At 43.1% G+C, this 21,985-nt stretch overlaps 1 protein-coding gene and 1 long non-coding RNA gene across 2 annotated transcripts in view; one reads left to right on the forward strand and one right to left on the reverse strand.

Annotated features, from left to right (window-relative positions):
• Positions 1-21,985, reverse strand: part of antxr2a (ANTXR cell adhesion molecule 2a) — a 66,526-nt gene that overhangs the window by 38,551 nt on the left and 5,990 nt on the right. The window contains exons 3-12 of the mRNA XM_035166726.2: positions 20,296-20,367; positions 19,095-19,176; positions 18,898-19,002; positions 18,705-18,773; positions 17,318-17,398; positions 13,785-13,845; positions 12,923-13,018; positions 11,712-11,781; positions 3,501-3,579; positions 3,073-3,168 (exon numbers count right to left, since the gene is read on the reverse strand). Coding sequence (XP_035022617.1) covers positions 3,073-3,168; positions 3,501-3,579; positions 11,712-11,781; positions 12,923-13,018; positions 13,785-13,845; positions 17,318-17,398; positions 18,705-18,773; positions 18,898-19,002; positions 19,095-19,176; positions 20,296-20,367 — 811 coding nt within the window. The remainder of the gene's footprint in view (positions 1-3,072; positions 3,169-3,500; positions 3,580-11,711; positions 11,782-12,922; positions 13,019-13,784; positions 13,846-17,317; positions 17,399-18,704; positions 18,774-18,897; positions 19,003-19,094; positions 19,177-20,295; positions 20,368-21,985) is intronic.
• Positions 1,352-3,318, forward strand: LOC118115528. The gene is made up of 2 exons (XR_004697575.2): positions 1,352-1,516; positions 2,579-3,318. It is a non-coding gene; the product is annotated as an uncharacterized LOC118115528 (long non-coding RNA).

Genomic DNA, 21,985 nt, shown 5'->3' on the forward strand with positions numbered 1-21,985 from the left:
TCTTCACAGTCTCGCGGACGTTAGCGCCACACCGGTCTATAAATACTGTACATACATAATTACAGCGAGGACGTCTCTCAGCTGGAGCTGTGGTTGAGTGGAAGGCAGACCTTTGTCCATTAGTCATCGAAGACAGATAGTACACTGTCATCACTGCTTATGCATTTGCTAAATTGGTTTTTGAGGGGAGATAAAAAAAAGAAAAAAAAAGGAGCAATGTAATTATAGCATATCATAGATGCTAACAGCTGTTTCGTTCAGGGATCCCACCGCATTGGCCACATACTGTTGTCATTAGAATAATGAAAAATAATCAATTACCGTTAATTAATCGCTCTTTGACACACAACTGGCTGTAAGCAAATCCAGTGCGTGGCTGCGAGTAGCCTCTCCATACGCTGATTAACGTGATTTTAAACCTCACCTTACGCCGACGGGATTATCTCTTTTTATTAAGTGCAGCAGATTTCCACGACATATTGTGGGATTATGCCGATGACGGCGGCGAGGCTGCTGTTTCCCAGCTACCTGACGGACAGATGTGAAGAGCGGCGCTCAGCGATGTGGCGGCATAATTAAAAAACTAGACCGCGGGATACTTAGCCATCTGACGTGCGCTCGCCACTGCGGCCATGACACCGGGGGGGAGAATCAGACCAATCAGAGGAGCTCGGGGAATCTTCCCCGTGTGGCCGTCTCTGCAACTGGACAAGATGATCTGTTCGTTTCCAAACTTGCGATCAAAACTTGTCGCCTGAAGCTGTTTTCGGGAGGTGGTTCCATTTTTAAATGATTCGTGTTTTTGTTTCCGGACACATTCGACTGTTTTGAGAGTAAAAATGTCTCCGAGGGAAACAGACACACAAGACTGGGAAAGTTCTGCATCAGGGAGCAACGCTGACGACTCGTGAAGTTAAACAACATGAAATAATCTGAGATTATTAACATATTAGGCACTGACTTGAGTTGAAAATGTGTCCAAAAAGTGCCTCCAAATTATCAGGGAATCATTTGTAATTTGGATAAAGTGCCGATGGTTATTTGAAAACTGCATCAACGCCACAAAAACTCTTCTGAACTGAGGGCGACGCCGTTTCCGAGTTTACTTTCCAAACAAATCATAAACAAAGAAATTACCACTCCACAGCTTGTATGACCTCTCTCCTGGCACCAGGCCATGTGGGAGAGAGGCAGAGAGAGAGGGATTGTGGGAAAGAGGTTGGGCCAGTGTGTGTGTGTGTGTGTGTGTGTGTGTGTGTGTGTCTGTGTGTGTGCGTGGCCTCATCCTGACTGCTGAAACCTGGCAGACTGGGGGTTTAAATATTAACAAGCCACACATGGCCCTCCTCTTCTGCCGCGTCCCTCGATGGAAGGCAACAGCAGCTCGCTCCACCAAGACAAACACGTCCGCGGCCAGACATGCTGCAGGGGGTTTACATTTTAATGCCTTTGTTGGTTTTCCAAAATATGCTTCCATCTCATTCTGGATGGGCTCCCTTCAGGTCCACAAAGCCAGGTAACGTCGATCATTTAGGGGGCGGCGTGATTGAGCCGGAGCGGAGGTGCTGAGGGGAGGAGGGGGGGGAGGGGGGTGCGGTTTGGATGGAGGGTAAATTTGCCTTCATCAGAAAATAATAAAAGCAGAGGCACAGAAAAAGAGCGGGTGCACCATCTGTAGCCCCGCGCTCTCAGCCCCAAACCATAATCTGTTGTGGGTTTTTCTAAATTGTTAAGTGGGAGAGGAAGGAGGTGAGGAGGCAGTGAACAGAAGTTTGAACTTGTTAGAATATCTGATTATTGTGGCCTAAATAATCTGTGATAACTATTTTATCATCATATCTATAGAATGTTTGAATAATTATCAGGTTACCATCAGTGAATTTGATCTCTAATATGTTTATTGTGTGTTTTATCTCATTTATGTCAAATGAAATATGTTCAAAGCACAATAGGATACTTCTTACTATACTATATCATGCTATACTATAATGCCCACTATTGTGCAGATAGGTGATGATAGTTGATCAGAGAGATCATTAACTTTCCAATTAATGTATGAAATTATTATTATTATTCATAGTGGTAACATTTAATGCTATTAAAATTAAATTTGCTTCTCTATATGTTCATGTCCGCATTTATCGAGCACACGCACACACACACACACACACGCACACACACACACACACGCACACACACACACACACACACACACACTTTTTCTGCATTGTTTATTCTGTATAATAAAAGGTTTAATATCGGCAAACAGATAAATCAGTCAGGCTCATGAATTAATTTTAAAAAATGAAGTTGTTCCTCCACGTTCACACCAACACGTGAAACTCGCTTCAACCAGCAGAGTCTGAGACTCCAGCTAATCCGTGTTTACCAGAACTCAGTTAGTATTTTAATCAGGAGCAGAAACACGACGGACTCAAAAGTGATTAAAACACAAACTGATAGTGAATCACTCGCGTCCCCAGGTGGATCGAATATCAGCCCTGAACAAACACAGCTCGTTAACTGAGGCACAATCTGTCACATCTCGTGTCTGTTCTCTGACTTCATCTTTCCTCAGAAACTCGTGGGCGATCACTTCATCACGTCAGCCGCTCATCGGCAGGATGTGGGCTCTCGACTTCCTGGTTGAGGTTCGAGCCTGTGTGGTGTTGCTAAGCCACCGCGGGTGAACGAGGTAAACCGGAGGTGATGAAGTTGAGCAGATGTTCCTGCACCGCTTCCCCTTCACCGCCGGCTGATGAACAATATCGAGCCCGCTGAGCGCGAGCGACCTCGGCTGAACCTGACCCCCGACCGGCTGCTGGTCGCCGCGGTTTCAGCTTTTTGTTTCTACAAGTTACATTAACCGAAACGCTTCCTCAAATTCAACTGCCACAGTTTCAGTTGAACCCAGTTGCTCAAGACGAGCTGCGTTTTGCAACAGCAGGACGTTTGCAACAGAGGGAATAATGTTCTTACATCTTCTTACTGCGATGCCATTTCTTAGAGAATCTTCTACATCTATAGTCCTGTTATTAAAACCAGTGTAAATGGATCCTCAGTGACACTCACCAGTGTGCAGCACAGAGGAAAGAACCACCACATGAGGGCCAGAGCCACGAGGATCAGCAGCACCAGGAAGACGATCGCCACCGCAAAGCCGTCCGACTGGGGGAGGAAACCACAGTAATCAGATTACACGCTCTAATTAGGTCCTTTTAGTTTTGGATTCCAGGGACAAAATCTTTGTGTTTGATAAACATCGCAGAACTCAAGTGTTTTTATATTTCATTTCAAATTAAAAAGTGACGACTGCCACTGGATGTCTGTGTATTTTTGTCTATTTGTGGTGTTTACTGCTCCTTTAAACCAAATTTCCCCCTCGAGGATGATCCACACATCCATATATCAATTCATCCATCCACCCATCATACCGCTGCTATCCTCACATCTGGTCAATTCACATAGAAAATGATTTTAACTTGGTGCTTCAGACTCACACACGTGGAAGCAGTGATGGTGTACGAGCTGGAGATGAAGGATTTGCCGTCGTTCAGGCTGATGAGAACGTCCATGGTCCTGAAGGAGAGAAAAACGTTTCATCCGGATTAACTAACTGGAAATCAAATAAATAAGTTATAACTTGACTTGTGACAGAATTTACTTTTTTGCAGACTGTGTTTTAATCTAATCTATTCACATATGAGGAATAACTATCAAAGATCTGTGTGATTTTAATATAACTAAAAGAGAAACTGCTACAAAGACTCAATATTAGATAAAAATGTCCATTCCAATATCAATAATCATTGATGCAAAGAAAGAAATAAAGGAGGCAAACTAAAAAGCCTTTATTAATGTGGGAGAGATAGAAATGCACCTGGAGCACAAAGGCCTTCATCGGGGCAACTGACTTATCTATAAATCAAATCTTATCCATCAATTATCAGTACTTTCCTCTAATGGTTTGACAAATCAACTGAAAAGCTAAAAGTCATTGTTTCACCGGTGATTTAAAAAGCATCGGACAAAGTGCTCACATCAGCACGACGCTCACTAAAGAACACAACGGCTGCAAAGCTGGATGGTCGAGGCGAGAGCGAGGAAATCCTCATTATCACGGGCGCGGACGCAGGGAATCGGACTTTCGGTAACAAGCCTCGTGAACTCCTACGACTTATTTAGACGGAGGAAAGAAAGAAAGAAAAAAAAAAAAAACGCAGAGACCAAAATGGGTGCAATTAAAACCCCTAATGATGAACGGCACCGCAATTTCCATATGTCTATTATGCCCAATCCAATTACTGCAGGTTTAATGAGAATTCAGGAATACGGAACAAGTGAAACGCCTGAAATCCTCCAACACAAAAAAGACAGAGGAGAGAAAGTGCGGCGGCGGCGTGTGGGTGTGTGTGTGTGTGTGTGTGTGTGTGTGTGTGTGTGTGTGTGTGTGCGAGTGGCCAGCTGTGAGTGTGTGGTAGCGTACAGGGGAGGCCTGCATAAAAACCGGTGCTGCAGAATAATAACAAGAGCGCTTCTCTTTGCTGAGGACGGAGCCTGAGGCAGAGCCTTGGGCCACCAACTCTCCTGTGGTTCGGAACAGATGAGCGACCAGACCATGTGTCCATTACTATGCGTTGTATTTTAAATAGTCTGAACTGACTTCTTATTTACCCACGCTAAATATTTAAAAACAAGGGAACTTTAAAACCGCGTGATGCACTTTGACACTTCGACTTGTTGACGGCTCCACTTCACAGGTTTGACTTGTCGTGTCGTCGAGGAGGTTTCGTTTCACGGAGGTTTGTTTCTGTCCGTCAGCAGGATTACGCAAAAACTACTGAGCTGATTTTGTTGAAACTCGGTTGAAGGATGGAACGTGAGTCAAGAAATACCAGGATCTTTGTTCACTTTTTCTCTGATTTCCCTGAGAATCTTGATGAAATTTGTTTAGTTTTTTTCATGTGATATATGAGGCTTTTCCCCCATATTCAGCAAAATCTTTCAAATCGGTTAATTTCACTGAAAACAAGAGTGAAGCTCGACCCAGTACACAGAACCCCGAACTGGAGAACCAGTTGGCGCTGCCGTTGTCGATGGACGGTTCTCGAGGTACGTGTTCCACTTCAGGTAGATTCCCTTTCAAATAAATAGATTATGTGGTTTAGAATCTTAGTTCACATTGTAGATTTCTCTTTGTTCCTTTTAAGAACCAGTTTAAAATGTTCCCTAAAATCTTCTTTGCAGACTTCCCACGACATAAGCTACGTTTAAAAAAAACGGTTGGTCTTATTGTTGGTGCCAGAGTCGAACCAGCTTTTCGAAACACAGAGAACTCGTTCTAGATTAAACACCGACTCCGAACCTCGGGAAAGGTGGAAAAGGACGAGTCTGATCTAGTTCCATCCTGCTCCGGAACATTTACAGTCCGAGAAACAGGCAAGAGACAACACAAATAGAAGAGAGTCAAAATATATCACGTTATAAACCCGGAGAACCACATAATCTAGCTTGTGGGTTACAGTGCACAGGGTTTGAATCCAGTCCAGCTGAAACACAAAGTTACGTCCCGACTGGACTCTGAACTGCAGCTGAAACGTTTGTGCTCGTTCCTCCTCTGCATTAAAACGAGGAGATGCTCGACAGGCGAGCGCTCCTCTAAGAGAACCCGTTTGCTTCCATCACAAAACGTCTCTTTGTGTCTGAAGACGCGGAGACGCACGGCCACTCCAGGTCCTTGCATGTTAACTAAGTGCTTGAGCTGAATGGGCGAGGGGAGAGGCTAATTCAGTTGACACCCTCAATCCGTGGTAATGGTGGGCAGGTTGTTAATCAAGCCGGAGGAGCGGACCCCCCGGCGTGTGAAGGAGGGAAAGCTCCCAAGCGAGTTACACTGACGAACGCCAGCCCCCCATAACCTGACATCACTGGACATCCTTAACGCACCACAACCCAACCAGCGAGGCCTCCTCCTCCTCCTCCTCCTCCTCCTCCTCCAGACTAATTACAGAGTTACTGTTGAGTGGGCAGAATCTGCTCCAGCACGGAGGCACAAGTCGTATATCCTCGTCTCTTTTCACCCTTTTTATTTCCAAAAGAACGACAAAGTATTTAAGTGGTTCGGCTGTAACACATTTTTACAATTAGCGCCGAAGTGTTTAGTCAGTGTCTCTGTCACTCAACGGAAAATTAAATCAGTTATTCAGATATTTAAGATTCCTACGGGGGGGGGCGGCGCTGCACTGGATTCAGGTTCAGTTCAGAATTGATTTCCAGTTTCTTTTATTTGTTTTTAAAGCACTAAATGACCAGGCCTTCAAAAACATATCCAAGATTTTATACAATTTTATACTTATGCTAGTCTATGTTGTTTTATTTTGCTCATGTCTTCTTTCATTGTGCAGCACGTTGTTCAACTGCAGTTGTTTTTTCAATGTGCTCTATAAATAAACTTGACTTAACAAGAACATCCTGTGCTGCAAACACTTGAGGGTAAGTGTTCGACTTCCTACAGATTAGATGCTTAATTGTTTGACCAGAAGAAAACAACAATAATAGAAGGTCTATGAAAAAGCTGCTTTTCTGACATGAACCAAAGCCAAACTTTTTTCCGGAGAGGCTGAATATGAGAACGCAAAACGTCCGAGTCAGTTGCTCCGGACATTTGTCAGAACTTTTCCTGCAGCCTCAGAGTCAACGGTCAACTTGGTAAGACGACGAGATCTGGGAGCTTTGGGTCACAAGAGCTGTGAATGTGCCGTAAACAAAAACATGTGATTAACACGTCATGTCCTGCCTCCTGCTGCTCGACCACGACAATCCCCTGGTGCACTTTTCATAGGTAAAAGGAAAAATTACACAAAATGTCTGCACCCAATTGTCCCGGCATTTTCCAGAGCTCGTGTCTGAACGCGGCTCAGGTTCGTGCCAATCTGGTGATGTTGCACGGAATATTTAAATGTTGGCACGAGGGTTAGAAAGTGGGGGGAATAAAAGGCATCTGCATGAGTTTAAAAAAAATGAATGAATAATTTAACAACCCTCCCTGTCATTTAACTTTCACGCAGTCAAAGCCAGTGAGTGACAGTGAGGAGAGAGCTGCAGCTGCTCGGTGGGTCGCCGCTTGTGTTTGAATAAATGGGAGATGAGAGGGCAGATTGTCACGGGGGCCGAGGGATCAGTCAGAACCCGAGCGGAGAGCGACACGGGCTCCCAGGGACACCAGTTGAACGGCAGAAGGTTGCTCCTCGCCCCGCCGATCTCTGGCACCGCGCTGGAGAAAAAAAACTTTGTCCCTGGGCTCACTATAATCTGTCTGAAAGTAGGGGGCCCCCGCTGTGACACTAAGCTTTGGTGATGCGATGCAGCTGGAGAAGCTGACAACGGTGACGCTAATGGCTTTCAAACTTCCCGTAAAGATGTGAAAATTGAGGAGGCTGAATAATTCACAGCGGAGCATATGCGAACGGCTGTCACTCGGCATCCAGGAGCCATCACTCTGCAGTCGGACTCCGTGGCAGAAGTTCTGATGGAGGGAAGGAAACTCGGCCGAGGCGAGGGGATCACCTCCTAAAGCACCGGGACCGGGAGACACTTCCACTGTTTGGAAACTTAAAGACCGGCTGATGGTGCGAAGTTCAAAGTAAACTGGAGGTTTTGCGGCAGAGCAGCTGGTGACGCCGAGGAGAGAAAACAAGTGTGTTGCACGACACGACGTCTTAAATACACATCTTTACTTTTTCAATTCATGGGACAGTTGAAATCTATTTTCTTACAAGTCCAGGAAGCCCTTTACTTTCATTACTTTAAACTGCAAAGCATCAAAGACTTAATAACCTATGTTTTCATAGTTTTTCTGATGGATTTACGCAAAAATTACTTGACGGATTATCACGGAACTTGGTGAAATGATGCGTTATTGGGCAGAGAAGAAGCCATACAATTTTGGGATCCAAATAAATCCAGGAATTTTGTTTGCCGAACTCTGCAGCGGAGAGAGAATTACCCAGAATTCATTCAATCTATTGCAGAAGCAGGAGTTCAGGTGCTGGAAACACCAAGTTAGAGATCTCCTATGTCACTATGAGAAGTGTAAAAACTAATGGAAGCAAACATCTGCACTGACAAACTTTCTTTCCAGGTGTTTCAAAAACAGCAGCAGCATATTTTACAAACTGATGAGCTGGAAAATCGATCCCGGTCCCTGACACAAGGACGATGCCTGCAAAGTCGTTTATATTAGATATTTCTTTAATAAAAATAGATTTTCAGAGGTAATAGATAAAATATATATTATTATTTGATCTACAGAAGGTGATGCACTTAAAATAATGGCTCTTACGAGGATCAAGTGCATTAAGTGATGATAATACTTTTACGAATTCTTATCGATTCTGAAAATTCTCTTATTTCTCAATTTGCTGTAATTATTCTTAATATTTGTGTTTTTCCAGAGCCGAGAACAGCTTGAATCCGTCAGCTTGAACACGTCGCTCACTTCCTCTGCCACAGAGAAGCTGCAGGTTCCTGCTCTGTCATGTGACAACGAACCGATGCACGTCCAACACGCCAGTGCCACATGGAGGACAATCAAACAACAGGACATTTCTATCGTAAACATTTTCATACCCCCACTGGAGCAGATGGAGCGGTGCCCCGGCGAGCAGCAGCCCCGGGACGGCCTGTTTAATTATTGACGAGCATCAGCTACTGTACCTGCTTTGTAAAGCAGGTGTCGACTCCCCGCTCAGTTATTTTTTTGCCCTTCGTCATTATTGTGAAAACACCAGGTGAGGACATGCTGCTGCAAGAGCGCAGCCACTTAACCTCTCGATCGGCGGCCCAGCAGGGTTTGCCGGGTCTCCTAATGGGGATACACCAAGGGGGGGAGGAGGGAAGGGGGGGGAGGGCAGGGAAGGAAGGGCATCGGCAGCTGCCAGTGTTTGAAGCCTGATGCCACAGCTGTCAGCACAGATGATGCCTCTCCGTGAGTGCTCCTACACAGCTCAATGACCAACTGAGGACACTGTGATTCCTGGACATCGGGCGTGGATGTGGAGCCGCCGCCTGCTGCGGGACGAGCAGCGGCCTCCGCGGCTCGAGCGACCGCTGTATTTCGAACATGTTTCCCAACAATGCACATCTGCGAGGTCAAGACGGGAAGGTGGAGGCGGCGCTCGCTGAGGAGAGGGCGGCCCCACGTGTAACAAACATGGTGGAAAAAGGGCAAATGCGCAGTGAAAGATTCTTCCTCGGCTGAGTAGAGCGGTGTTCGCAGAGCGCCCCGAGCGTCCCCGCACCAGTGATGGAGCAGAAGCAGACAGATGGACGGAGACGGAAGTTTCCGGGCTCCGGCGTTCCGTGCAGGTGGCCCGGGCGCATGGATTCTCAGTGCTTGGTGAATAATTCAAACGGGGAGCGCGGAGCAGGGAACGGCTGCATCTGTCGCATATCCTTTTAAAGCCCCTCCAACAGATGTGTTTACTCACCGCCCGTACCAGCTAACTACTTAATGGGTCACCACTGGCAGCCAAGAGTTAATTAAGCAGGGCCTTCCTGCAAATGGCGGCCGCGGAGCATCGGCTCAGCCCCTATCAGGCGCCGTAGGCCCGCGGTTTACGGATGCTGTCGCTCGAGTGAATCTTTCCGACTGTATCCTGAACGAGTCGAGTGAAAAACACGAGGATGTTTTGCTCTCCTGATTTTTAGTCAAGAGAGAAAATCAGGATATCAAATCAGTGCATTCCCACAATTTGAGGTAAAGAGATTAACTGTGAAATCAGAGGGATGATAAATACGGAGATTTGTTATTCTACAAATCAATCAAACTTGGGACAGATGCAAAGCAGCAACGTAAAAATTAAATATCGAGCTATGTCGATAAACTGTTTTTCCCCATTTAGTCATTTATATGCTAAAATAAAAATGTGAGGATTTCCTGTTTCACTTAGTTTTGCATCTTTTTAATCCGACTGTCTTTGAATAAAAAAACTGGGAAATGTGAATATTCACCCTGACATTTAACATTCAACAGAGTAATTGATTAATAAAAAGATATATATCCCGACAATTAATCCCTGATAAAATCATAGAAAATAACTGTATCCTGTATTTATCATGCAATACATTATCTACCCCGGTGTGTGTGTGTGTGTGTGTGTGTGTGTGTGTGTGTGTGTGTGTGTGTGTGTGTGTACAGTACATCACTGTTGATTGAGTGACGTACAGACGCGTACGAACAGTATCTGAGAACATGAATGAGTCTTTTTGACTTGTGAATTTATGCTAAATTAATTCCGTTCACGTTTTCAACATAGTTTGATCAATTGATTTACATTTTCTTCAAGACAACCTGCAAACGACTCGATGACTGAATGGTTCGGGTGCATTGAGCAGCAGGTCCCTGTTTCCTGTCGCTCTGCCAAATAAAAGGTAAAAACCCCCAAAAGTCCACTTTCAATAATCGCAGCAAACACAAAACACAGAGGGTCTCACTGCGTCTTTCAAATCCCTGCACATATTCAACCTTCAGCTCTGGGCAGAGCAACACGTCATCCTGAGCAGCGTTGGATTTAAAACCCGAGCAGATTATCTGAGGTGAGGCCGAAGTTGATTTGGAGCCGCGACAGCGTCACCGACATCATATGATACATAATCTGCTTCAGAGCCGAAACGCCTTCAGGAGCCAGCGGCACTCGTAATCATACATTTTTGATTGGATTGCAGTCGGCGAGGACATGAAAATCTGTTGTTCCATCTAGAATGCCTTAGCGATCGTCTGTTGTGCTTCGGGATTAAGAGAGAGTCGGAGTTAAAGTCAAACAATAACTAACGCAGCCAGGAATAAACGCTTATTTACACTGTTTTCACTTAAATCTTTGTGGGTTGTTATGTATGGGATGTTTTTTTGCTGTGGAGCTACATCTACAGTGTTGACTGCGTCTTTACGCTCCTCAGCTACGGGTTTGACTTAGAGACGGGGGACAAACTAAATCAAATTAAAATATGAACAGGACGAAAAGGACGTGAGGGGGTCACGGCAGCTACAGGAGATTTTAATAATAACGACTTATTTAGAACCTTTCAAGGTAGAAAACAAAGACGGTAACATTTGAATAAACCAATACTGGAAAATAATAACGGGAATAGTTCTATTGGTCAAAAGCTTTCGTGAACAGGTGAGTTTTTTGGGATCTCTGCTGGACGAGAGTTCCAGAGGGCGGAGTCAAGAACGTAAATAAAGACGGGCGACGCATCTCCACGCCAAAGATCAGAGATATGAACGCTGCCGTCCTGTCAAATTGGAGTCAGCGCAGTAACAGTGTCAAGGTCCCGCCCATACACGCATTCAACCAATGGTGTGTCAGTCTCAGCTGTCAATCATAGGGTTAGGGTTCCACCACTATTTTTGTCGCAGCTCTACTTTAATAAAATTGTGTAAATCACTTTTACTTCAGGTGTCTTACCTCGTTGTCTTTCAACTTAAATAACCCAAAAACTAAATTAAGAATTTGAATCATGACAACGTAGTAAAATCTTCTCCGGCTTGTGTGAGTTTAAATTAAGAATTAAGATCACAACTGAGTTATTGTTGGATTAAATAATTTAGATTAATAAACTTTCACAACCAAATAATTGACTAGTTCCTAATAAAATCATATTTAATAAAATGTCCACATATACAACACGTCCATTCACCGCCGTGCACTTACTGTCCGACTTCATAGAGCTTGGGTGCAGGACACAGCAGGTAATCGTTCCTCACTGCGCTCGGCTTATGATCTGAAAAACAACATCAACAAGCTTATAACACGAATCAGACAAATTACATTACCTTCAGACATTTTGATATTTTGCAAAATGGGCTTATGTCACTTTTGTGAAACAGCGGCCACTGTGGTCAGAGGTGGTAACTACAGGATATGTCTCTGAATCACGAGGTGGACAAAGTGTAAAACTCAACATCAACGTTAAACCTGTGTTTACTGAACAAGATTCAACTTTGAGTGTTTACTGTGTGTGTGTGTGTGTGTGTGTGTGTGTGTGTGTGTGTGTGTGTGTGTGTGTGTGTGTGTCCGTGCACGTGTTAGTGCATCTTTCAGATTATTGATGATGCCCCAAGTGGACAAATGTGAGGAGGCAGCCTCAAACTGGGAAAGGACAAACAGGAAGACATCTGCTCACGGCCACTTCCTCTTTCAGATGAGAGTTAAAAAAAAAAAAAAAATCTAATATGCTGAAGTATTTTAGTCAAATGATGAAAAATCTAAAATAACTTGTCAGAGAGGGAAGTGTTGTCGTTGGCAGCCGTCGATCCCACAGATCCTGCGGCCAGAGCTAAAAAAAAAAAAACTGGATTTTGGTGCCAAATGCGGTTTGTTTCCTGGAAAAGTATTTTTGCTTTTTTCAACAGAGCCAAGCGAGGCCTTGAAAATACGGAGACACGGCGACCTGCAGAGGCTCCGCCCCTTCTGGGGGGGTTCAGATCACGTAGACGATGATGGAGCTGCCGGGAAGTAGCAGACGTTTGTTTCACCTCCGAACAGACAAAGCATCAACTCACATCACAGACAGTCCATGATGAGATTTAACAAAAAAACACAGAGTAGAGCCCATGGAGCTGGGGCGTGACCTTTAGATGACGTCATCCGTGACATCATCAAAAGGGAGGGGCCTAATGCTGCCTTCCAGAAAAGTTGGAAGTCTCTCGTTTGAATGGAAGAAGAAGAAGAAGAAGAAGAAGAAGAAGAAGAAGAAGAATGGATCAGATCCATGTTTACATCGACTGTTTGAGACTGAGTGACTTTCTATTTTGTTTGTTTGTTCTAGTGAATTAAAATGTGGTTTCACAAAGGGGCCGTTGGGCCTTGGTGGAGGTTTGTGCTGTAGTTTTTTACTACTCGTTGTTTTTCCAGAAACTCACTGAAGGTTTGCTGGTCGACTATGAAGCTGCAGACGACGCCTTCGCTGCTGCGGCCGAGTTTGAAGCCGTTTCCTCTGAGGACGATGTCGAAGGACTCTGTGGAATGTAAACACAAGATAAGACGGGGAGGAGGAGAGACCACCTACGTATAAGTTGGACTTTCTTCCAACTGCATCTTGATGTCGTGACATATACCTGTTGTTTCCATGCAGATTTAATTTTTACAGGGACATTATCACCACATGGAACATTCCCTAACTATGGGATATCTGGTTTTTCCCAATCGTTGTGGTCATGTACACGTTTCTACAGCAATGTGGTGGATTTTCAGAGATTAGATTTATGTATTTGACTTCAAAAAGACAAACTGCTTGAACTTCTCCTCTTTTCCACCTTTCAAATCGTACTACGGACACGAATGAGTCCCTCAAACTGTTATTAACCGACATGTGGGTGTTTTATTTAGGCAATAAAACAATATCAGTTAATATCGCAATATAACAAAAGGCCAATATACATATCAACATGACTATGGGCATTGAGGAGGTACAACACATAACTGATCAACCTCAGATTTGTAAAATATTTAGTTTTGAGTTAATAAAGATGAGTTAAAAACCACGACCAAGTCCAAACGTGAGAGTTAAAAGTCTAAAAACCTTCAGTAATTTAAACGTTCTGTGGGTTTTCGAGTTTCCTGTTATGACCCGAGTGCTGTCAGATGGTTTTCCAACAAGCCACCGTGATCTTCTCCGGCTCTGACTCAGTACGTCACCACTGCCTGGAACTGAGACGTCTTTTCCAGTTACTGTTGGACAGACGTCTCGAGTCCTGCGAGGCTGCAGCAGGAGGATCCACTCACCGTTCACGCAGACACTGGACGGCTCCACGCTCAGAATCTCTGTGCACGATCGCTTCAATATCTAGAGGATGAAGAGGGAAAAAAGTGGGGAATGGGTAAATCATCGCTTTGCAGCCCCAGAGTAAATACATCAACTCCTGGTCGTTATCAGCTCTGTCAAGTTTAGAAAACAGATTAAGGGGCGCAACACCTGAGAAATGTCTCGGCCCCTGATCGCGGCCCCGGCGGCTGAAGGAGAGCGTCAGCGGCGAGGAGGAGAGGAGGCAGAGACGGCAGCTGTGTCAGCCTTTATGGGGAAATTATGCAAGACCATTCCATTCCTCAGTTCTATTAAAAACCTCCGGGATCCTGCATTAACATATAAAGAGGCCCGTGTGAGCCCACTGTCACGGCGCCGCACTGTCCGCTGTGATTCAATAAATCAACAAAGGACAACTATGCAAATCCCCGGACACAGTCGGTAAAAAGAAGCATATTAACGGCAATACAGGACACTTGAACCCTTCATTTGATGTTGGGCAAAACTTCAGTCTGAGGAGTGTTTACAGCGGCCTTATTAAATATGATGGTTTGATGTGGAAGCGTCAGAAAGGGAGAGGGGGGTGCAGATGACAGCCGGGAGGAAACGGATCTGCTGCCGTTCCTCTTTGCCACCATTTCCTCCGTCTGACCACTTCCTTGGCAAAAAGGAACATGAAACAAAATGGACTGCGAGGACGTGAGACACGATGTCGTCTTCTTATCAAGCGAAGTTGACATTCAGACAATAAAAGGGCTTTTTTCCTTAAAGAGTAAACGAAGTGATTTGTGCAGCTCTTCATTTCTCCGGGATCTTGGGACGAACATTCTTCCGCAGGCTGCAGGAGGGGAAAGAGGCAGTCGTCCAAATATCTCCAGCCAGCGTTGAAACTCGTGGGGGTTTGTGAAAGGATGAGGCCCCGAGTTTTATCAGTTTGTGGAAATAATTAGGTGGCAAAGGTTCACGGGGGCCGTTTCTCTCATGCATTATTAAACAGGAAGTCTGCGACACTGTACATGTTGCTGAACTCAGCTGGGTGTGAGTTTAAATGACAATAACAATGTGGCCGCGCTGCAGTTTTGGGGCGGTTTTCCCAAAAGGACGGCAGCTCAGGCAACAAAAGGGCCCAGTGTAGCAGAGAAATAAAAATAAATGTCCTGACTGGGAGCAGAAACCCTCTCTCTCTCTCTCTCTCTCTGTGTGAGTTTTGTCATGCCGGTCACACAGGCAGCGTAGATCCTGCAGCAGCAAGAGGCTGCACAGATGATCTCAAATCCTCACAATCCAGCAGAGGAAGGCGGAGGCCAAGTAGTCAGCGCTCCAGTATTACAAATCAGAGAGGAATGCTGCACGTTTTCGTTGGGATGAAGCGTCACTGCGTCTCCGAGCGCTGAGGGGATGAGCTGTTCAGTTTCTGTGCAGGACCGTCTTATAGAGGCTTTAATAAGTTTCACAGAAAGTGTTGATGCGTCGTTAAAGATGCAGAACATATGACTTTAATGAGAAGAACAGCCTCGTGGGAAAAAGACTGGAGAGCAAATGATCGATAATCAAATCCAAGCTTCCAGATGCTTTGAGCTCATTTTAACCTTAATTATTACAAGATGGATTCTCATGCTCTTTAGAAATGTCAGATATCTTGTGTTACACCTCATTACACCTCGTTTTCATCTGCTTTTGTTTGCTTGTTATTCAGCCGGATTCACCAAAACTATGGTGAACACACTTTCCCCACACTTTCTTTAACATTATAAAACAGGACGTTTTTGACATTTCCGTTTATTTCTCAGACAATAATCATACTTAGGGGACTGATGTCTATTTGTGTTTTTAATTTGTTGCTGGTCCAAATAAACATCTGGATTCAGTGAGTTTTAACAAGGGGCCTGTTAAAGTGCTAAGTAAAGTTCTAGTTCCCTTTTCACTTACATGGTTTTTAACCAGCAACTGTTTTGAACGTTCTTTTTCCTCGTTTTTTTATCATTTTGCCGCAAATATATGCAACATGCAACGGAACATGATATTTTGTGTTCATCAACAACCTTCACTGACACTGACCCATTATTAATATAATGCAATAAATTAATGCACGCACCATTGTCCACCTGCACATGCTCTGCACAATATTTAACACATTGCACATAGAGTATCTAAATCTAAAAAGTTTTTACCTTTAATTTATTCAGTACATTGATTAGTGCATAGTTTTGCAATCAGGTGCAAAACTATACCTAGTATTTTTTCTACCTAATATGTTTGTTATGCACCAAACAACAAAGAAAATTCCTATGTTTGAATAAACCTATAAATAATAATAACTTTATTTATATAGCACATCAATGTAAATAAATACAAGTAAAATAAGTAATAAATAAAGTAAGAAAACAAAAAGGAGATAAAAAGGCAGTAACACGTGTATTACTTTAAGAGAAGTAATTGAATCTACTAGTTTCTTATCCTCGGGCCCTGGTGGCAGAGGCCTGGAGACACAAGGACCCGACGATCCAAGTGGCTCAATGTTTCTAAACTTTAAAAGGGAAAATCTTAAACTCAAATTTAAAGGTGAATTTATTGTATCAAATAGAAAATGCATATTTATCATGAGAATCCAGACATCGTTCGCCCTGTGTGAGACGCAGACTGAGCCACAGTTTCCGAGCCTCCGTCACGTGACAAGCAGCTCTGTCGAACTCGCGCTCAGAAAACAAGTCACACCCTCGTGGCTTTGCATCATTTTTTTCTCGCCGCCCGTCTGAGCAGCTCTGTCTGGTTCCGCTCTGCTCCTCAACACTGCCCGGGCCCTGTCGGCTCCGACACTCGTGTCCAAGCTCGGCTCAGGTCAGAGAGCCTCGGCGACTCTGGGCTCACGATCATGTACAAATGTTGCCACACAAACCCCCGCCTTGGCTGACAGCGCTCAGGCCCGAGAGCCGCAGCGAACGGAAAGTATCGCTAATTGGCTGGCAGCGGAGGACGAGGCTGCACTGGGAGGGGAAACTTCATAATATAAACACTGTTTCACGGACTCTTGCTCTCAAACTGACCAGATGGATTTGATGGGTTTTTACTGGCTTTTATTCTGAAGTTTTTATCGAAATAATAATAATAATAAAAAAACAAAAGCGTTAAGGCGTCGAGGCGCCGATGCTGCTGCCGCTCGGAGAGTTTTTGACACTCAACACAATGAAAACACTGTGAGGACGATGTCATATGGACAGTGACTAACTGTCAAGCTGCTCCCACTCCAGAGTCTAGTGTTCCGCACATTTCCTTCTCCGAGGAAACACCGAGCGGCGTTTCTGGAAAATGTTTTCCACGCAGCTTTGCAGAAAGTTCACCGAGGTTTGTGATAAACTTCCACGAGGTCAAGGCAGGAAACATAATTTGGTGAATTCCCCAAACTTTCCATCAGTCTGCACCTTCAGTTGTTTCTGAAGAGAGCGAAGAGAGCAAAGCCTCCCCCTGATCTCACTTGAACCGACACACAGACGGAGGAGAAAACAGCCAAACTCACCGAGTTGACGATGCCCTTGAGTGCGTGGAAGCCATCTTTGACAGGAAACACTTGGTCCTTGGTGTCGGCGATTTCGGCGAGCTGTCGGAGACACGAGAGAGAAAAGACGTCTGATTTAAACGCTGCTTTCTTCTTCTTCTTCTTCTTAATGACGGAGCACTGTCTTTCTTTCCTCTCAGATCATGGGCAGCAGGAGACGAAGCAGATGGCATGACTGTGGCAAACACTTCATAACACTCAACTGTAAGAAAAAAAAAAAAATCTGCACAAACTGGGAGAGACATTGTCTTTGTTTATGACTTAATAAGAGCTGATCGCAGGGTGGTTACCAATGGTTACAGGGGACAGGCCGTTGTGACGGGTGGAGGAGAAACTGGAAAACTACAGACATCACTGACTTAATGAGACGAGCACAAACTCCAGATTACACCAGCAGACAAGTGGCGAATGAACCAGTGACCAGATTAAACGTATTGATTTCCAAACAGAGTAGAAATGGGCCAGAAACTGATTGAAACAGGCAAAATAAAAACACAGTTTCTACTTTTAACAGATTCTTTTAATGGCTATGTGGTATTTCCGTGTATAAATATATATAAAACAAAGTATTACTATTACTTAGTGTGTGCCTGTTGGTGATATTGATGGGTGTCCTAGTTGCATTACCTTTGCCATGGAGGTAAGATTATGCAGAAAAACTACAGAACGCTTTGTGTCAGGGGAAAACCACGTTAATCTTTATTATACTGAAAATTTCACTTTCTTTAATGTTGCATTTTAAACAATTTCCCAGAGAATAATTTTAAAAAATCTGGCTTATTTAGAGGCCTGGCATCTATGAGTTGGTGCAAATTGGTGCAGATCTAAATAAAAATGTGGATCTAGTGGATTTAAATGTGTTTTTTTTAGGGGTTAGACTTTTTTAAACAGCTGTATGTGTAATAAATGTAATCCATGTTTTCAAACTAAACTAAAAAACAGATTTTATTCAGAAGAACATTCCAGATAAACAGATATCTGCGTCCTTAAAGCTCCAGAGCTCGGCTGGAATCAACATATTTCACCTTATTTTGACCAAACGTGGAGCAAACGGCGGTTTAACATCTGAAAAGTGGATTTTCCTGAAAGAATAGTTTCAAAGTTTTATGTGTGTTCGATTTTTCTGCCATGAAAACATCTCCCCCAAAGCTTCTGTTCTGTTATTAATGACTTCCTCTTTTTTTTTGTTATGGTTCAGGAAGTGAGAGTTTTTTGGTGGAATATCTCTTTAAGGCTGTTTAGTCTGTGATGTTACAACTGTTCACCTTTCCTGTCACACTTCCAACACGGCAGCGTGTCTCGAGCCGAGCGTACGTTCAGCGACAGATTCAGACTAAAGCTCTCTCACCTGCTGCTCGTCGAAGTCCTTGATGCCCACGCAGTAAACACGGGCGCCGTACTTCCTCGCCTCATCCGCCTGCTCCGTCACACACACAGGGGTGAACGGCAAGAAAAGAGAAAAGATCAAAACACTGAGAAAGAAAACGGCACGTGCACTCCAGGAAAGATGAGATGTTCGGTGTGGAGGGAAGCGATCTGACCTCTTTCACTGTGAGCTCGTGGATGTAAACGTCAAGTTTCCCGTCGGTCAAAGCCAAGATGATGCTGGAGGACTTTTTGGACTGTTTCTGAATCTGCTCCAATGCCTTCGGGTTCAAACACAGGACAGATCGTCACATTACAGCTTTTTCAAAAGAGGTATTGGTGGGCAGGTTTGTTGGACAGAGGGCAAACTGACCTCTTTGATTCCCTCGTGCATGTACGTTTCACCGGCTGGTTTCACGGCCTTCAGACGCTCCAGACCCTTTTCTATCTCGTACCTTCAAACACACAGAAGATAAGTGATGAGCACTGTGGTCCACGCGTTCTCTGCTGAGCTGAAATCGCAGCAGGACTCTGGGTTTGTTTGTTTCCACCTCCTTAAAAAGGATCCGAACACAGATCTGCGATTAGTGGGCTAAGAATAAATTTGTGGTTGTGGTAAAAAAAAACATAAGCACATTGTTCTTGTAATAAAGACAAAAAAAGAGAAGTTGTTAATTTAGACAATCTAAGTGTGTTTTTTGTTTCTAAAGTTTCAGCCTGACGTCAACATGCAAACTTTTAAAGAAGAGCTCAAGTTGTAACTGCACAAAAAACACTGTGAGAGATTCTTGAAAGAGAATTTTGCAGTTTTAAAACAAGAGCAAATTTGAATGATGGTGCATAAAAGCCTGCAGATGATTTATTGTAACACAGTATAATGTGAAGCCACTTATTTAGCACCAAGTCATGTTAATAATTTCTATATCTATATCGTATAAACAGTCCTGTCTACATTGTATATATATATATCATTACTATTTTTAGATTACCTCATGTTTATACTGCATGATTCCTGATTTATTACTTTTTCACTTTATCTTATCTTATGTTATCTACCCTTAGTTTCTTATCTACCCTTAGTTTCTTATCTACCCTTCTTGAATCTTTACTGTTTTCCCTGTGCCTGAGGCTCTGATGACCTCAGTGTTGTTCTCCTCTCTTCTCACTGCATGTGACAGGATTACAAGCATTAGATTGTTTAGCAGATTTTTGACACCGACTATATTTTTCTTTCCCATGTTCAGGTTCTATAAATACGTGAATGGAACATAACATGTTCCTGAAGGGAAAATAAAGTTACCTCAGACTTTCCTATTTAAAATTCAGCGAAGATATAAAAACACTTCTTCTTCTGTGTAAGAATGTGACTAAACTTAACGTAAATAAATACAAGTGCTCAAAACTATTACCCAAACACGTTCAGTGATAGAACTGGGCAAAATACAAAAAAGGATAATTTCAGTCTGGAATTTTCTTGCAGTTATATTCGATATTGAGAAGTTCCACGTACGATGGTGATATGATGACGTTAACAGTGTCACACGTGTGCAGAGTGTGTGTTCAGGGCTGAGTACCTGTCTCCGGTCAGAGGCAGCAGGACCGTGGCTCTGGCTGAGAAGACGATGAAGGAGACTCTCATGCTGGGGCTGAAGAGAAACAAGAAAATCAATGATCCTTTAATTAATTCAGATCATCTAAAACCTGGAGGCAACTTCCTGTTTGAAAGAAACACAACATTTTCTTTTTCTTTTCTCCATGAACTCATCTTCACTTGTGTCCTTCCTCCTCTTCATCAAACATCCGCCCACACACACACAGTGACATGATGGAGTCAGAGTCAGTTTCATAAAACAGCTTCTACACGAGTTCACTTCAGGAGGATCACAGAGGCGCCAACAGAAGGAGCCGGTGGACTAATATTAGTGTGTGACTGAAGTGATTAATCGACGAGCAGGAAACATGATGTGGCGACAATGAGTCACACGTAAAAAAAAAAACACACACACACACACACACACACACACACATCCTGTTGCACGAACATGTACTTTGTACCTGTGACTTTTGTATTTTTCAAAAGGTGCGACTGACCACAGAGTTTCTTCACTCGCTCCGTCGCACGACACAAGACTCGAACTTGCCGACGTGTTTTATTTTGCAAACACAGCTGGTTTCTGTGTAAATGTTCAGCTGGAGTTTGTGAAATCACAAATCAGAGCAGAGGAGAAAACTTATTTTAACGTATTTTACCACCTCGTGTTGAGAACATGATCTTAGTTCTTATTAGGTGTAAATATCAGTATTGTAACTTTAATAACTGTGGACGGTTGTGTTTCTGTTTAAATATCAGTGACACAGAAATACAGCACTTCTTCAATAGCGTATTTTACATAATTATAGTAATAATAATAATAATAATATATTGAATATTATTTTCTTGAATAAATAAACAAAAATCTATTGAAATTGAAAAAACAACAAAGTTTTACAATTAAGTCTTAATTCAGCAAAAACAATTAACAAGGAAATATCTGACATCAAAAAAATACACTAAGTGAAAAATATAAAAAGTCTAAATTAGCATTGATCAACAAACACCAGTATTTTCTAAGCTTGTCGACTTTAATAAAAACTACTGATCAAAGCAGATATTAACATTATTAAATATTCAAATCCACATGAAATACTACATTTGTCAGCACAAAGGCAGCAACTTAAAATGTGTTCATTGTGATAAGACATTTGATGAAAAGTCTCTTTGTTCAAAGTACCGGTTAAAAAATTAGGTTTAGTTTGAGTTTCATATGAATTTACACTTAAAAGAACCTTTTTGTTATTTGTATTATTATATTTTGTTTTGTTTGTTGTGTTAATTATGTTTTTTACTGTTTAATTTCTGTATTAAATTATTCCCTGATCATATTCAGTCCTGAAATGTGTCAACAATGGAAAGTGCTTTGTAAATTAAGTTTATTATTACTATTATTATGAAACACAGATATTTTAAAATCAGAAAAAGAGTTTCGTTTATCAGAAATTGTATTTGAAGAGAAAATGTGAGTGGTGCAGGTCCAGCCCTCGTTTAAATGTAAAGTACAAAGTGGATTAATTAGATTACATTGGAGTGAAAAGTAATAAATAAAGTGTTGAAGTAGTGAAGAGCAGGACTCGAGGTAACTTCCCACCTTCCCAACACACGGACTCCGTCCCACAGAGCGACTCAAACCTCAGATAATCGAGCGCTGCCGTGTTTCCGTCGGGGAT

Source organism: Hippoglossus stenolepis, chromosome 9 (genome assembly GCF_022539355.2).
Source record: "Hippoglossus stenolepis isolate QCI-W04-F060 chromosome 9, HSTE1.2, whole genome shotgun sequence".
Taxonomy (NCBI): Eukaryota; Metazoa; Chordata; class Actinopteri; order Pleuronectiformes; family Pleuronectidae; genus Hippoglossus; species Hippoglossus stenolepis.